The sequence below is a fragment of the Myotis myotis genome, unplaced genomic scaffold, assembly GCF_014108235.1.
Source record: "Myotis myotis isolate mMyoMyo1 unplaced genomic scaffold, mMyoMyo1.p scaffold_m19_p_16, whole genome shotgun sequence".
Classification (NCBI taxonomy): Eukaryota; Metazoa; Chordata; class Mammalia; order Chiroptera; family Vespertilionidae; genus Myotis; species Myotis myotis.
Genome location: NW_023416320.1, coordinates 1,386,894 through 1,402,882, shown reverse-complemented (window position 1 = coordinate 1,402,882; position 15,989 = coordinate 1,386,894). Strand labels below are relative to the sequence as shown.

The 15,989-nt window shown below is 63.1% G+C and overlaps 1 protein-coding gene across 1 annotated transcript in view; it reads right to left on the bottom strand.

The window, feature by feature from the left end:
- COL22A1 (collagen type XXII alpha 1 chain) overlaps positions 1–15,989 on the bottom strand; it is a 109,969-nt gene that overhangs the window by 27,745 nt on the left and 66,235 nt on the right. The window contains exons 33-45 of the mRNA XM_036337554.1: positions 15,807–15,860; positions 14,938–14,982; positions 13,585–13,638; positions 12,449–12,502; positions 10,996–11,100; positions 10,226–10,270; positions 7,707–7,784; positions 7,198–7,233; positions 6,695–6,748; positions 5,330–5,374; positions 2,504–2,551; positions 629–742; positions 4–57 (exon numbers count right to left, since the gene is read on the bottom strand). Of these exons, the coding sequence (XP_036193447.1) occupies positions 4–57; positions 629–742; positions 2,504–2,551; positions 5,330–5,374; positions 6,695–6,748; positions 7,198–7,233; positions 7,707–7,784; positions 10,226–10,270; positions 10,996–11,100; positions 12,449–12,502; positions 13,585–13,638; positions 14,938–14,982; positions 15,807–15,860 (786 nt within the window). The remainder of the gene's footprint in view (positions 1–3; positions 58–628; positions 743–2,503; positions 2,552–5,329; positions 5,375–6,694; positions 6,749–7,197; positions 7,234–7,706; positions 7,785–10,225; positions 10,271–10,995; positions 11,101–12,448; positions 12,503–13,584; positions 13,639–14,937; positions 14,983–15,806; positions 15,861–15,989) is intronic.

Below are 15,989 nucleotides of genomic sequence, written 5' to 3'. Positions count from 1 at the left end.
GACCTGCGCGCCAGCAGCTCCCGGGGGTCCTGGAAGGCCTCTGGGCCCAGCCTCTCCCTGCAGCAGGGAACAAAGGGAACAGGAATGAGTGTCCTGCCTGGCCCTGGTGGCTCAGTGGTAGAGCCGACTTATGAACCAGGAAGTCACACTCAACTCCCCATGGTCAGGGCACATGCCCAGCTTGGGGCCTCGATCCCCAATAGGGGGTGTGCAGGAGGCAGCTGATCAGTGATTCTCTCTCATCACTGATGTTTCTCTCTCTCCCTCCTTCTCTGAAATCAATAAAAAAATTTTTTTTTAAATATTCCATTTCTTAAAAGGAAAGAATGAGTGTGGGAGCCCACACCCAGTCAGCAGCGACCCATCACCCTGCGACTCCTATTCGAGGGCCTCCCCTGGGGTTTCCCCGCCCCAGCGGCCGGAGCAGAGGGCGTGGCTGTGGACTCACAGGTGGACTCACACTAATGTGGTCAGCAGTGTGGCAGCCAGGCCCTCCTACGACCCAACGACCCCGCCTCCCGGGGTCACGCCCTGGACTGGGCTGGCCCATGGGAACCGGGGAGGCAGCCTGGGACCTCCACGAGGACACAGGACGCTGCAGTGGAAGCACCGTCCCCTCCCTCCTCACCTCTTTCCCGTCTGTGCCGTCTCGCCCTGGCTTTCCCGGGAGCCCTTTGTCCCCCTTAAAGCCCGGCAGGCCAGGCAGGCCCGGGGGGCCCGGGGGGCAGTCCTTGCACACGTCCTGAGAGAGAACACGTAACAGTTACTTGAAGAGCAAAGGAGCCCGGCCCCGCCTCTCCGACAGGCTGCACGTCTGGAAGGCAGCGGGCGAGTCACCCTCCACAGGCTGCTCTGTCTCCATCTGAACCAAAGGTCAGCACGGATCTGTCGGAACCTCTGCCCTGCTCCTCCCCACTCTGGCCAGCAGGCTGCTGGGAGCAGAGCCCAGGGCACTGATGTCCAAAGTGCACAAACAGCCCTGGCCAGTGTGGCTCAGTGGATAGAGCGTCGGCCCTCAGACTGAAGGGTTCCGGATTCGATTCCGGTCAAGGGCACGCACCCCGGTCGCAGGCTCGATCCCCAGCCCCATCGGGGTGTGTGCGGGAGGCAACCAATGTGTTTCTGTCACATCATTGCTTCTCTGTCTCTTTGTCTCTCCCCCTCTCCCTCACTCTCTCTAAATATCGATGGAAAAATATCCTCAGGTGAGGATTTAAAAAAAAAAAAAAGCGCACCAGCCGGCGGCGGCGGCACCCACCGCTCAGAGAACAGCCAGCGTCAGTGCGGATGCTGGGCCTGGGGGACAGCCGCTGTGCCCTGGGCCGGAGAGACGCAGGGCAGGAAGCTGAGCCTCCACCGGGATGGCGGATGGCGGGAGGGGTTTCCAAGGGAAGGAGCAGGAAGCGGCCACACCCTCAGGGCTTCTGCGGTGGCCACAGCCCGACCTGGCACGCCCGGCGGGACTCCTTGCTCCAGGTCGGAGTTCCATCAAGGCGCCCTGGGCCTGAGCTCCGCTCCGCGTCTCAGGGGCAGCAAGTGCTGCCGTGGCGGGAACCTGAGCTCCTCTCGGCCCAGGGAACCCGTCTCTACGCCGTCTGTGGCTTCCCGAGCTCTTCAAGTTCGGCTGCACCCGCCATAAAGCCCACCCACAGGCGCTCTCAGACGGACTTCCCATCCAGGCGCGTGTCCAACATCCGAATGAGATCACGCTAGTACAGAGATGGCAAACCTTCTGAGCTCGGCGTGTCAGCATTTTGAAAAACCCTAACTTAGCTCTGGTGCCGTGTCACATAGAGAAATTTTTTGATCTTTGCAACCATAGTAAAACAAAGACTTATATTTTGATATTTATTTTATATATTTAAATGCCATTTAACAAAGAAAAATCAACCAAAAAAATGAGTTCGCGTGTCACCTCTGACACGCGTGTCATAGGTTCGCCATCACTGAGCTATGGCGTCCACCCTGCAGACCTGGGCGGAGCTGTGGCCCAGCACCAGCGGAACCCACGCCCAACCTGTCTGACTCCTTCCAGAACAGGAGGCAGTCCTGGTGGGGTTAAAGGGCAGCCTCTGGGGTCAGTGGGGTTAAAGGTCAGCCTCCGGGGTCACTGAGAATGGAACCAGATGCACATCAGGCATTCCTGAGCCCTGCCCGGGGGAACTCCTGGGATGACGGGAACACCGCGTCCGCATCGGCCAATAGGACAGCCAGCAGCCACTGTGGCTGTTAGGAACCTGGAATGTGGCTCCTGCCACCCAGGGCCTGAGTTCTTCCTTGTATTTCATGTCCATTAACCTGAATTTAAACGGACCCGTGGCCTGTGGCTGCCTGTCGGACGGTGGGGTTAGCACATCACCAGGCACAGTGAGCTCATTACAAACGCTGCTGCTATTAACGCTCGAACCCAGTTGTTCGGACCAAACACCCACACGGTCACATTACCGAGCCCGGTCCCCCATCCGCGTTTGCAAAACGCGTGCAGGTGACTTTACGCTTTTACCTTAACCAGGAGCCGGACGTCCTCGGGAGCGAGTGGCGAGGAGGGGCCCTGCCGAGGTAGAAGTGAATGAATACAGGCAGGTGCATGTACACGCATGCACACACACGCACACACAGAGACGCACACATGCGCACACACACACATGCATACACACAGAGGCACACACGTGCACACACGCACGCACATGGCCTTACAATGTAACCCCTCACACACCTGGCCGTGCACTGACGCACACCAGCCTGGGAGCCACAAGGACTCTCCTGAGGCAGGGACTGTGGGCAGCCAGTCCTCGCCCCATCTGACAGGCATCGTCCGTTCTGGTCCCCAGTCCCCTCCTGCTGCTTCCGCTCTGCTCCTGGTGGCCCCTCCTCCCCACTCCCATGAACTCCTGTAGGCCGTGTGGGTACAGGGAGGGCGAAGGGGAGGGCTGCATGCATTTCCCAGAGGAGCAGAAGCTGCTATCGGTCCTCCACACCCTGGCGTGGACGTAAAGCCATTTCCTCCGCTCTCCCAGGCGAGGCAGCAGTGAAGCCTCATCTGTTACAAGTTGGAAGTCTCTGACCCCGAACGGGGATTCAGAAGCCGGGAGCAGGAACAAAGCCCCTGAGGAAGGTGGGGGTGGCCGGGCCCTGAGTTCACCTGCAAACCCCGTGTGGGAGGAGGTGCTGTTATGATCGTGGCCGACCCTGAGCCCAAGATGGGGGGAGGCTGGGCTCCCTTTAGGAGCAGGAAACACAGGGCTCAATCCCGGGTTCCAGCACCACAAAAAGGGGGTAAAAGAAGGAAAATGAAAATGCAGATGCCAGAGGGAGAAGGGCCTCCGGGGAGAACTGGAGAGAGGCGTGCCACTTGGCCAACCGGTAAGTTTGCAACAAGGAGAATGGGGGCGAGCGCCCCTCTGAGAGGACGGTGGCCCATCCCCTGGGGAAGGAGGGCCCTGCGGCCACACTGACTGTGGTGGCCCATCTTCCCATCGTGCTTGAGTCTGGGTTTATGATCGCAGGCCCAGCCCAGCACCCTGGGAGGCTGAAGCTGAGACAATCCCCCTGGCAGCTCCTGTGTCTGGCCCCCGGGGGGTTCCTGCCGCTTCCCCGGGCTCACAGGCCGGCAAGGCTGGCACCATAAGCGTCTGCACAGGAAGCATAACCTTGGCAACGTCTGGGGGCACGTTCAAGTGCTCGGTCAACCCTCTGGGCTGTGGCAATGGAACACCCAAGCGACAGTGGGGTTGGACCGACTAGGGTTTGGGGTGCTAAAGAAATGCCCCGCCCTGCAGGGACAGCTCCCCGAGGTTGAGGCTGCTGACGACAAAGCCGAGACCTGCCCTGTGACCCGCAGGGACCCTGTGGAGGAGGCCGGCCTTGGCCATATTCACTTCCTGAGACTTCAACTTAAAAGGGGGACGGGGGGCTATGCGGAAGCCTCCCAGTCACCCTGGGGAGCTAATAAGATACAGGGCTCACATGGCTGGGGCCGGGACCCATCGGTGCCGCCGCGCTGTGCCCCTGGCAGGCTGGCGTGCGGTCCTTTGTTTGATTAGAGAGAGCGGCGTGAGATGCACGCTCACACCAGTTACAAAGGGAGAGGAGGGTGACTGTGCCGTCCAGGTAGAGTGGCCCTGGGGTCATTTAATTAGTGACTTTACTCTGACCCGTTTCTGCAAACCTCGCAAGGCAGCTCTCAAGATGCAAAGGTGCCGGGTTGGGGGGCGGTGACCTTCCAAAGGCCAAGCAGGAGGGTAAGCTTGCCCCGCCCACCTCGGAGGGCCGGTCACGTGGTGGGACAGGGAGCACCCGGGGCGGCACTGAGCCTGTGCCCTACCCGACCCTCCTCACCTCCGCTGTGCCTAGCCGCCTGCTGCCGGGACCACGGGCTGAAGTGGCAGGAGCCCCAGGCCAGTGCTGACCAGGTGGAGTGGAACGGCCCCTCCGCTCAGGTGGGGCAGCTCCACGGCCCTGTGCCCACCCACACCTGCCTGGGCACCAGGCCGGCGCCGGACGCCAGGGGAGCCCACCTGAGTGCGCTTCCTCACCCGTCACCTGCCCAAGTGGCTCTGCTTTGAGAGAACCCAGCCCAAAGTGGGTGCCCCAGCACAGGGACTGTGGGTGCAGCACTGGGGAGGCGCCCAGGTCCCACCATGCCCCCCAGGGGTGGCGACAGTACAGGGGAGACAAACTCCGCAGGCCTGGCTCCTCCAAACCCTGCATATGCCAAAGAGAGGCTGGGCCCTGCCAGCTCCTGAGAGACTGGCAAACCCACCGGCTGTGTCCTTGTTCACCTGCTCACGGGCCACATGGAGGGGCCACGCTCACCGTGTGACTCAGGTGGGGGCCCGGGCCTGCGGAGGGCTGGACACTGAGGAACAGCTCAGCCTCGCCTGCGCTCCAGCCTCCGTCACCCCCAAGAAGGCATGGCGGGCACCCTGCACTGGGCACACGTCCTGCCGCCCGAGCACTCACTGCCACCCCACCTGCATGGGTCCTGGCGGCAGGGCTCTCTGCCCCGTGCCCAGGGGAAGGACTCCAGGAGCTCACACCTGGCCTCCTGCACCCCCCCTGCCCACCACCCCTCCGGCCTTGGCTGTGGATCCAGGACAACAGCTACCACCACTGCCACTCTCGCTCTCGTGGGCCCGAATCAGGCTAACGGTGGCATCGGCCGCACTGTGGTTTGTCTGGGCATCTCACTCCTCACGTAGCCCCCCTGCCCACAGCTTTAGGAAAAGGCCCCCACAAAGGTCCTTGAGCCGTCTGGGCGGCCGCCCGTTGTTCCCGCCGGAGCCCCGACAGGTCGTCAGGATCCACCCAGAACAGGGAGACGACGTACCGGTTTGCCCGGAAGCCCCCTCTCGCCGGGACTGCCTGGTGCGCCCTAGAAGGAGAGAGAAGACACGTGACCCGCACTGAGCACGCAGCCGCTCCGCGCGGCCCGCACCCCCGACCTCTGGCTGCCAGTGGAACTCTGTGGGAACCAGAACCACCCAACTGTGCCGCCTGGCGCCGGCCGAAGTTCCTGTTCCCAGGAAATGGTCGGTGCGGGAGGTGCTGAGGACAGAGCGCTGCCCCTCCTCCAACTCCCGCCCAAGACACAGACTGCAAACTGGAGCACAGAGTGTGTGCACACGTGTGCACAGGCGTGCACGCACACACACATGCATACACGCCTATCTTCAGCGTCTGCCTCCTTTCCCGCGCTCAGGTGGGAGCCCACTTGGCAGAGGGGGAGGCCCGTCTGCCCTCCTGGCTGTGAGATGCCAGCCCAGGTTCCCCGGGGAACGGGAATGTGTCGGGACCATAAGGTCATTCCTTCTCTGAGGTGGAACCGGGGCGGGAAGGGGCGGGGTTTCCCGGGCCTGCTGAGAGTGGACTGAACCGAGAGGCGGGAAGATGTGTGGCTAAGCGAGCACTGTGACCGACTGCCACGGGGTGGACAGCTCTGCCCAGAGGAACCTGGGGTCATCATGCATCCACTAGGTCAGTGGTCGGCAAACTGCGGCTCATGAGCCACATATGACTTTGTCCCCTTGAGTGTGGCTCTTCCACAAAATACCACGTGCGGGCGCACATGTACAGTGCGATTGAAACTTCGTGTCCCATGCGCAGAAGTTGGTATCTTGTGGAAGAGCCACAGGCAAGGGGCAAAAGAGCCACATGTGGCTCGTGAGCCGCAGTTTGCCGACCACTGCACTAGGGCAATGAGCAAGAGTCCAGTGACCGCTATGAACCGGCACCCCGCCAGGCCTGGGGACCTGCAGGGCCTCAGACACACGCTCCGTCTCCTCAGAGCCCAGGTCTGTCCGAGCAAAAGCCCAGCTGTGCAGGTAACAGTGGGAGGCTGCACCCCGAGTGCCGGACAGATTTGGAGGACACCCTGAAGGGAGAAAGACATGGGGGGCGGGAACAGTCAGTGGAGAAGTGGGACCTAATTTGAACAGGATGGATTGCCTGGACGTGAGAGAGAATTGACCAGAAAGGAGGCGGCGAGGCAGGGGACGCCCAGGAGCTCACGGGTCCTGAACGTGTAACACAGAAGCCAAGGGAGTAACTGGACCCACAGAGGATGGGCCACGATCACCAGCAGCCGACAATCCTCAAAGGCCCTGGTGATGGGCAGAGCCCCTGGCGGTGTGGAGGGCGGGCGCCCTGGGATCTAGGCTAACCTGGACCCAGCCCCGACCAGCGCTCTACTCACATCCTGGCCAGCGGGGCCCTGGGGGCCGGGGAATCCGGGCGAGCCTCGAGGTCCCTGGGGAGAAAGAGGAGAAGAGCCCCTGTGGCTTTCCGTGCGTCTCATCTACGGGGTCTCCACGGTGGGCTGAGGGGCGGGGCGCCCCCGACAGGCTAAGGGAGATCCCTCGTTTGCGCGTGGCCGTGTGGTTGGGGCTGATGAAGCCAGGATTCAAAGCCAGTGCTCCTGGGGCTTTGACGAATCCGGGACCACACGGCCGTCCCTCTGCGATGCAGAGATGCCGCAGAGCGCAGCCAGGCTCAGTCTGCCCAACGGCAAGGTGGGCGTGCGGACAGGTGACCCCGCCCCTCCCGCCCTCCACCAGCAGGTGCACCTCACGTCGGGGCGTCTGCACTCGAACGGCAGGGGTTTGCTTTACATTAGGTCCCGGCCCCTCCGATGTAAACCCGCTTCATTACAGAGGATGGCTCCCCGGGAACCCGCCCTTTATCCACGCCATACTGTACCGGGGGGCCTTTGTCGCCGGGGGGTCCGGAAGGGCCCTGGAAGCAAACACACCGCAAGTCAGCAGAGCAGGCAGGAGAGGTTCCCTCAACGTGCGGCGGGTTTACTTCTAAGCCAGGGCTCCCGTGGGCCTCAAAGGAGCAGGTAACTGCCTCCCTCAGCCCCACGGCCACCCCCTCACCCCCACCCGCTAGCATCGCACGGGGAACCTTCCTGAACCGGCACCCTCCTGTCCTGGCTCCCATGAGGCTCCTGACACCGAGCCCCTCCCTGGTCTGTAGCTCTCATTCAGGGCAGGAACCAGCACCCGGCATCCTTATGCTTCACCCCCTTCCTGCTGGGGTCGGCCTGGGGGACACAGGGCTGAGGCTACAGGGGTGCCCCTCCCCTCCTACTAGGGGGTGCACACACAGACGCGTGAACACGCCTGCACGCACACACACACACATGCGTGTGGGTCTGCATTCCTGCCAGCTGTCCAGCCCAGGATGCTGGATGGATGGGAACTCACAGGAGGGCCGGCAGCCCCGATGCCCGGGTCGCCGCGGGTGCCCGGAGAGCCAGGGATCCCAGGGGCACCTCGCTCCCCCTAGAAAGAGAAAAACAAGATGAAGAGGTCAGTTCCGGAAAGGAGGGGCCCAGGGTTCCCCAAGAAGTATGCTCTCCTCACTACCCCAGCGGGACCCCAGCTGAGCCCAGCGCCTGGGCCCCGCACGCCCACAGCTCCTGCATGGCCCCTCGTCCTGCCCAGGCTACGGACACGGACCACGCCACCAGGGTCCTCAGGCCCCTCGAGGCTGGCCACGCCCAGCCTGCCTGGCTCCAAATGCGACTGTAACACACAATCCTCCACATGACCACAGACCCAACGTCACCTGTGATCCTGTCAGACCCCATCGTGGCCCCATCCTGACCACACCCCAGACGTGACCCTGCACCCACATTTCAGCTCAGGTCCCCGATCACCAATCAACTCATTCACCGATTCACGAAAAACTTCCAGGAACCTGTCTTTCGGGGTCACTTTCCAGGGGTGGGCGGGGCAAGGGTGAGCGAGCTAGAACCTCGGCCACAAGCACGGGGGTTAATGAAGGGGGGTTTGCGTCCTGGCTTCAACCCTGACCAACTGCTGACCTAAGAGCCGCCAAGCTCTGTGAGCTCATCACTGTCATCAGGGGGGTGGGTAGCGAGGAGCTGCCGCGGACACAGAGGCACTCAATGCGACCGGCACAGGCCCTGCCCAGCTCGGTGCCCGGCCACCGGCACGCCACCCCATGCCACCGGCGGCTGGGGGTGTGGAGCCCTCATGCCCGGTCACTCCGGACTTTGATGGGAAGAGAGAAAAGGAGGAAGAAAGAGAAAAAAGGGAAGGGCTGTGTTTGCCGCTTCCTGCAGGAGGAAGCTGAGACAGCCAGGCCTTCTCGTGCCAATTTCACAGGCCGCCACCTCTGAAGGCAGGGGCTCATCTCGGCTCGGTGGGCGGGGTCTGGCTGTCCTGACACGGCGAGGACAGCCCTTAGCTGTCCATTAGTTATGACGGAGACACACTTCTGGAGCATCGACAGTAACGAGGTCGATCAGGCGTGTGCCTCACACTCCGCATGAGTGTTGTGTACACACACGGAGTTTGCAAATCACTACCTGTCCAGATTCCCCAAAGAAACTGAGCCCGGCCAGCTGTGTGGTGCAGGGGCTGAGCATCGATCTATGAACCAGAAGGTCACGGTTCGATTCCCGGTCAGGGCACATGCCCGGGGTTGTGGGCTTGAATCCCAGAGTGGGGCGTGGAGGAGGCAGCGGATCAATGATTCTCTCATCGCTGATGTTTCTCTCTCTCTCTCTCTCCCCACCCCTTCCTCTCTGAAATCAATAAAAATACATTTGGGGGGAGGGGGAGAAACTGAATCCAGAACACATCTGGCCCCAACAATTTTGAGTGACCTCAGCCAAACACAGCGGGAAGGGGCAGGTGGCCTGTCCCAGCACCTCCTGTCCCTGGGGTGACATTAGTCTCCGGGACACACGGCAGAGCTGTGGGCGGTGCTCGGGGAGCCGGTGAGAGAATGAGCAGCGACCCGGGGGCAGGTGGGCCCTGACATTGCCCGGCAGCACGTCACTTTATTCAGCTTCATGCTTTTAAACATTTAAAAAGTCCCACTAATATCAGTTTACTCTCCAGCCCATCGTGGCCATGTCTCCTGAGAGCCACAGCGTCCCTCTGCCCCTCCCTCACCTCGGCCAGGTCCCTCCTGAAATTCTCTTCAAAGTCCCAGGTGGTACCTGCTGTTTATTGTTGTGTTTTGGTTTTGGGGGTTTTTTTTAGAGGAGTTCCATTTCCCTTTGGTAATACTTTTAAAAAAAAAATATTCTTATTGATTTCAGAGAAAAAGGGAGAGAAAGAGAGAAACATCAATGATGAGAAGGAATCACTGATCGGCTGCCTCCTGCATGCCCCCTACTGGGGATGGAGCCTGCAACCCGGGCCTGTGCCCTGATGGGGAATCGAACCACGACCTCCGGTTCATGGGTCGACGCTCAAACCCTGAGCCACGCCGCTGGCTGGGCGGGGCTGTTTCTTTAGATAACGGGGTCCAACTGGTTCTGGGAAATGCAGGACGCTTGGGCTGCTAGGACATCTAACTGGTGCGCGTGGGGAAGGGGCGCAGAGGGAAGTCAGGAAATAGGGCAAAGACGGAAGAGCAATGAACTGAGAATGACCGGTCGGAGCTGTGCACGGGGTGGGGAGCGGGGGGGGCAGGTAGGAAGACCTTAAGCGGGCAGTCGGCTGCCTCTAGGTCCAGTCTCGGGACAATGTCAAGCGGGTCCTATGACCTTGAGTAAGTCCCATGACCTCTCTGCACCTGAGGACCCTCATCAATTAGAAAAAAAATAGAATGTTCTCCCAAAGGCCCATCAAGAGGGAGGTGATGGCCGCGGAGCTGGAGGTGGGATGACGTGACCAGGGAGGCTGACAACGAAGTTTTACAAGTGCGACCCTGGCGCCCACGGCGTGCTCAGGTGAACACGTACCTTGGTTCCAAGAGGTCCAGGTAACCCGGGCGGTCCACGAGGCCCCTGGGAAGGGAAGGGGACAAGAACGGTCATGGAGCCACGAGAGGCCTTGCCCGCCTGCTGAGTGCCCGCCCGCCCCGTGCCCGCTGAGTGCACCCTCTGCTGGTGGGGGAGGACCGAAGGGCAGCCGTCTCCCCGCACCTCACTGTGGAAGGGAAACACCCTGTTTTTGAGCTGCCAGGCCCTTGGAGGAGAGGCCGACTCTGCCACCTACGGCTTCTGTGTGGCCCAGGGCCCGCCCTGGCCTCTCTGACTCTGCTTTCCCACCTAAGCTCCTAACTTCACCAGGCTCCCGAGTAAGGATGGGGCCTGTCCCCTCATCATTACCCGGCTCCCCAAACCTGGGAGCCTGTGGGGAAGTCTAGCTGCAGCCCCAGGGCTTCCCTCATGCTCCTTGACACTCAGCCGAGAGGCCTCTGTGTGCACAAACCTGACCGGCCAGCTGTGGGCAGCTTGCCTGACCGTCTCAGGGGCCTCTCGGCATTGCAGACCTGGTCCAGCTCTGTGTCCCCACACCTGCCGCACAGCGAGCCGTCCACACAGGATGTGGGGCCGCAGCGGCGGGCGATGCCCTGAAGACCGCCGTTCCCCACCACACCCTCCTCCTGCCGCCCCATGCCGCTGGCTCTGACACGCCTTCTGCAAAGATCGGCCCCGGCGCCTTCCCCTTCCCGCCTCGAACTCTGGCCTGGCTGTCCTGGGCGCAGACAACCCTGCGCCCGACTCACCGGCTCTCCGTCCTTCCCCGACCCGGGAGGCCCGGGGTGCCCCGGAGCTCCAGGATCCCCGCGGGGGCCCGCCGGCCCCGGGCGCCCCTCTTCCCCAGCTGCTCCCTGGAAGGAAAAACGGACAGGTGCCAGAATCAAGGACACCAGCTTCCCACTGGGGAGGCGGCCCGCGGGGTGGGCAGGCTTTCTGGTGACATGTGACAGACTTACTGCGTCCCCCGGGTTCAGTGCTGCAGGCCTAGCCCAACACTCCACTGAGAAATCATTTTAATTCATTTTTAACAGTTAACGGTTGGGGCACGTGCCCAGGTTGAGGTCACAGCAGAGTGGCCCTGAGTCCAATATGAGCCGGAGTCCCCGTGAGAAGGGGCCTCGGACGCAGACATGCGCACAGGGAGTCAGTGTGGGGCCCGGGGGGGGCGGGGGGGGAGACAGCCCGTCAGCGAGGGGAGCAGTGGGAGAGCCCTGCCCTCACGGCCGCCAGGGGACGAGCTGACCCCTGCCTGCAGGACGCCCAGACGGGGTGGGGGTGGCGAGCCGGCCCGTGTGTGTTAAGGCACCAGTCTGCCACCCTCTCTTAGAGCTGCCTGAGCAAACGAAGGCAACGTGGGCGCGGAAGGAAAGGGTCACGCGTGGTGTCCCGGTCCAGCCTCCCTCCCGGCGCCCCAGCAGGTGCGGCTCCCACCGCAGCCCTCCCTTCCGCCGGGACAGCGGGAGCTCCCACGCCTGGGCCAGCAGGTTCCGAGAGGGAGCTGGGCTTTCGCTTGCTCCGGGCAATGCTCACGCTCTCTCACCGCGAAGCCCCGAGCCCGGGGGTGGCTCTGGCTGCGGGACCCCGGGTCGGGCCCCAGAGCCACAGGGCCCGCTGCTCCAGGCAGGGCTCCCGCGGCCTCCTGCAGCCGGACAGGGAGATGCAGCAGGACGCAAAGCAAGTGAGGGGGCCTCTCCCAGGCCTAGGGCGGTCCGTGACCCTGGGCTGCAGGCCAGCTCTGCACACACACTGGGAAGGAGCCTGCCCTGGGGGCCTGGCCTTGGCCCTCAGCCTGGCGCCCTCCGCCAAGGACAGCTGTTTGGCTCCCTCTAGAGATGGGATGCGCTAACTGTTGGTGTTCCGGGGGACACTGTCCCCCTTCTCCCTAAGAACTAACATGCTTCCTCAGGGCCTGGGGCCTGACTGCACGCAAAGGCAGGGCTGGTCAGGTCGCTGCACCGAGATCAGAGAAAGCGGGATTTGGAGTCAGACAGACCTGGCTGCCAGGCCGTGTGACAGCAAATCAGCTCAGAGCCTCAGTCTCCACGTCTGTCAAATGGGGGCGTGTGAGTCAGGTCTGCTGTGGGGTGACGGGAGATGGCCGGGGCCTGCTAGCTCCTGCCCCTCGGAGGGCAGTGCGGGCTCCTCCGTCCCCGCTTCTGAGATGGGACTACCGGCTGTGTGCTCAGACCACCGTCTTACCGTCTCGCCGCGCTCCCCGTCTTTCCCAGGGGGGCCTCTGATCCCAGGGGGGCCCTGGAGAAAGAAAGGTTATTGACATGGTGGCCGCCAAAGGGGGACCAAGCCCCTTTGTAGCCAGTGACCACAGCTCTGTCCCCATGGGTCCCCATTCCTGACTTAACTCCCTGGAGGCCTGGAGCCACCCCGCCCGGCCCACCACCACGGCGGGTCCTGCTCTGCTCAAGGGCCTGATCCTGCACCCCAGACGCCCCACGTGTAGACAGGGCTGCTGACGCTCTGCCCCCAGGCTGCGGCTCCCAGAGGGCGGGGCGGGGGCTGGCTCAGGGGACACAGGGAGGAGGAGGACAACCTAAGGACAGGCCGGCCAGGAGACCTGCTCCAGCTGTGTGACCGGAGCGCCCAGAGGGTGACCTTGAGACAAGGCTCAGGGCAAGTGTTCAGGGAGTGCACCCAGGGATGGAGAGGGGGAGGGGCAGCCGGCGCTCAGTGGCGCCCAGGCCCCAGGAGCCGGCGTGGAGGGGGCATCTACAACCCATTGGTCAGGGCTGCTCCTGGCCAGCTGGGGCCACGTGCCGTGTGCTGGACAAGGCGGTCGCTAAAAGCCAGGGAAACCCCAGCAAAGGAGTGCGGCTCCTGGAAGCGGGTGGTGCACAGGAAGCGGGCGGGCTGGGGTGATCCAGGCCACGTCCTGGGAGCCGCTACAGCCACCGCTAAGGACGGGACTCGGCCTCCGGTGCCTCGGTTTCCTCCGGTGCAAACGGGGCAGTGGCCATATCCACCCCCGGGGTGGGGAGGGCTCACAAGTCCGCACGGGTGGTGCTCAGAACCCAGCCTGGCCCGTCAACGCCCGCATCTGTCCTCTAACCCAGCGGTCACCAGTCCCTGCTCCGTGCGCCCTGGTGGTCCGTGAGGTCCGAGAGGCTGGTGAGCGCTGCTCTAAACAGCCAGGGGCATTCCGGGCCAAGGCGCAACCCCTCCAGGAGCGCCGTTCTGCGGCCCTGGGGTCGGGCCCCTGGGCCACAGGGAGGCAGAGCCTGGGTGGGCAGTTGTGAAAGGTGAACCAGCGCCACCCGCTCCTCCACTTGGGAGATGAAAAAGCGGAGCCTTCCAGGCCCGGCCCCGCCCCGATTACTCACCACACTTCCCGGGGGGCCACTGGGACCCGGGGGACCTATGGGACCAGGAGTGCCCTGTTCAGAAGCAGAAGCAGTTTAGACAGGCCCGGTGCACTCATCACAGTAGCTACCCCCATCTCTCTCCAAACCCGCCTGCACTCAGGTCCCCAGGATTTGCTGGGACTCCGTGTAGCCCAAGATTTCCCTCCACGGTAAGACGAGCCTCCTTCTGTCTGAGCGTCCTAGCACCCCAATGAGCCGAACCCCAAAGGTGTGGGGCCCTGGCACCGAGGTGGGACGGGGGTGGGCAGGACTCTGGGAGGCTCCCTGGGGCACAGAGGTGGGCTGTGTGTTCGTGCGTGTGTGCATGTTGGCTTTGGCGAATCAGGGAATGCTTCCTGAAGGAAGTGGACTTGACCTCGGCATTGAAGGCCGGGCCCAGCCTCCAGGGGAGGCGTGTGAGGCTGTTCTGGGTGGGCGGACACGGTGGGGTGGGAAGCCGGGGGCTCTGGAGGTATGGGGGCCATTCCCTGCGGGCCTTGGACTTCCGCTTCCTCCAGGCTGCAGGGCCCAGCGCTGCCTCTCCAATAGGGAGGGGCTGCCACCTGCCCCGCCGACTAGTCACTGTCCGTGGCCGACCCTGCTCCCACGAGGCCACCTGCACGACAGCCTGGTCATGCAAGCACTTTACAGCCGGACATCAGGCCTGGGAGCGAGGGGACAACTGCCTGCGGCTCTCGTGCCCATCACTGCCCCCCGGAGACGGGCAGGAGGCGCCTCGTCCTGCCTCCCACGGGAAGCTCGAGCACAGCCCGGGAGACAGAACTCTAGTCGGCCAGGGGACAAGTGCCAGTCCTCTGAGGCTCCGGTGCAAACAGAGCAGGCACAACAGGAGCGTTCGAGGTGTGTGCATGGAGGCGTGTGCATGGAGGCGTGTGCATGGAGGCGTGTGCATGGAGGCGTGAGCATGGAGGCGTGTGCATGGAGGTGTGTGCATGGAGGTGTGTGCATGGAGGCGTGAGCATGGAGGTGTGTCTGTGCTCATGGCTGCATCTGCACGTTGGGCATTTATATGCACAAGTGCACCGCAGTGTGTGCACCGGATTTTAGAATGTACGTGTGTGACGTGCACGCAAGCACATGTCAGGGCCATGCCATCTGTGTGTCCCTGTGCGTCACCAAGTGCGTGGAAGGAAGACGGGCACGTGGACACATGGGCCCTGAAACGCTAGGGTGTAGGGAGGCCAGCCCCTCCCTGTGGATGGCGTGCTCTCCCCCATGCCCCCCCCCCAGTCACCCAGAACTGAGCCCAGGGTCCCTCCTGTGTGACCCTCCACCCCTGACCCCCGAGGAGGCGGGCAGGGCAGGACTCACAGGGTCTCCAGCTGCTCCGCGTGCACCATCTTGTCCCTTGGGGCCCTGCACGGGTTATGGGTTGGGAGGGGGGGGGAACAACATTATAGGCAACTGTCCTCGTCCCCATGCAGGGACTCTCGGAGCCCCATGCCTGTCAGTCAGGTGACCCAACCTGAAACCATGGGAGGGTCTGCAGGTGCAGGAAGCGTGTCTGGCCTCCATGGGCAGGTGGCCTTGTGCCCCAGCCTCGCCACCCAGGACGCAGATGGGTGTTTACCTAAAAGGGGCTCTGAGGGGCAGGTGCCCAGGCGCACGACAGCCAGGGGCCCTGGGATCTGGCCCAGGCAGTTCCCCCACCAGGTCCCCCAGAAAACACGAACCCCTGCCCCAGAAACAGGCAGCCAAGAAGCCAAAGCCAAGAAAAACATCAAAATGAAAATGCATATGGACAGCGTCCTGCAAACTGGAGCTGCCGGCCAGGCTGGAGGGAGAGGGTTCCTGCTCTGAAAAGCCTTCGGGAGCCAGGAGCCACCTGGGCCTGAGCTCGCCGCCCCGAGGGAGGGCCGGAGTCGGAAGGAAGGCAGTGCGACCGAGCCCAGCCCTCCTGACCTGACACATCAGTGACGAGCAAGGACACCCAAGGGCCCGGAGGCAGGGCCCGCCCTGGGGGGGGGGAGCGGTGTTTTGGGGGGCTCTGGGTAGACCACTCCACCCAGGGTGCTGGGCTAGAGGTCCCAGAAGCACTGTGCCAGCGCCCTCTGGTGGGTGCTCCTGCAATGGCAGGCCAGCGGGGCCAGGGGGCCAGGGAGGGACAGAGGGACGGAGGACAGAGGGGCTTGTGGGCACTTCTGTGTCTGGGGCCAACGGGTGGAGCGAGGCTTTCTTACCGGCGGCCCAGCGAGTCCCGGAGGCCCGAGTTCTCCAGGACGGCCCGGCGGCCCCTGCAATGACACAGCCGCCATGAACGGGCCACCCCCATTCTGTGCAGAGGGGGCAGGTGTGGACATGCGCAGTGGGAGCGAGCTGAGATCCACAGATGGGGGGACGTCCTTGGGCCCCGAGGGAGGAGG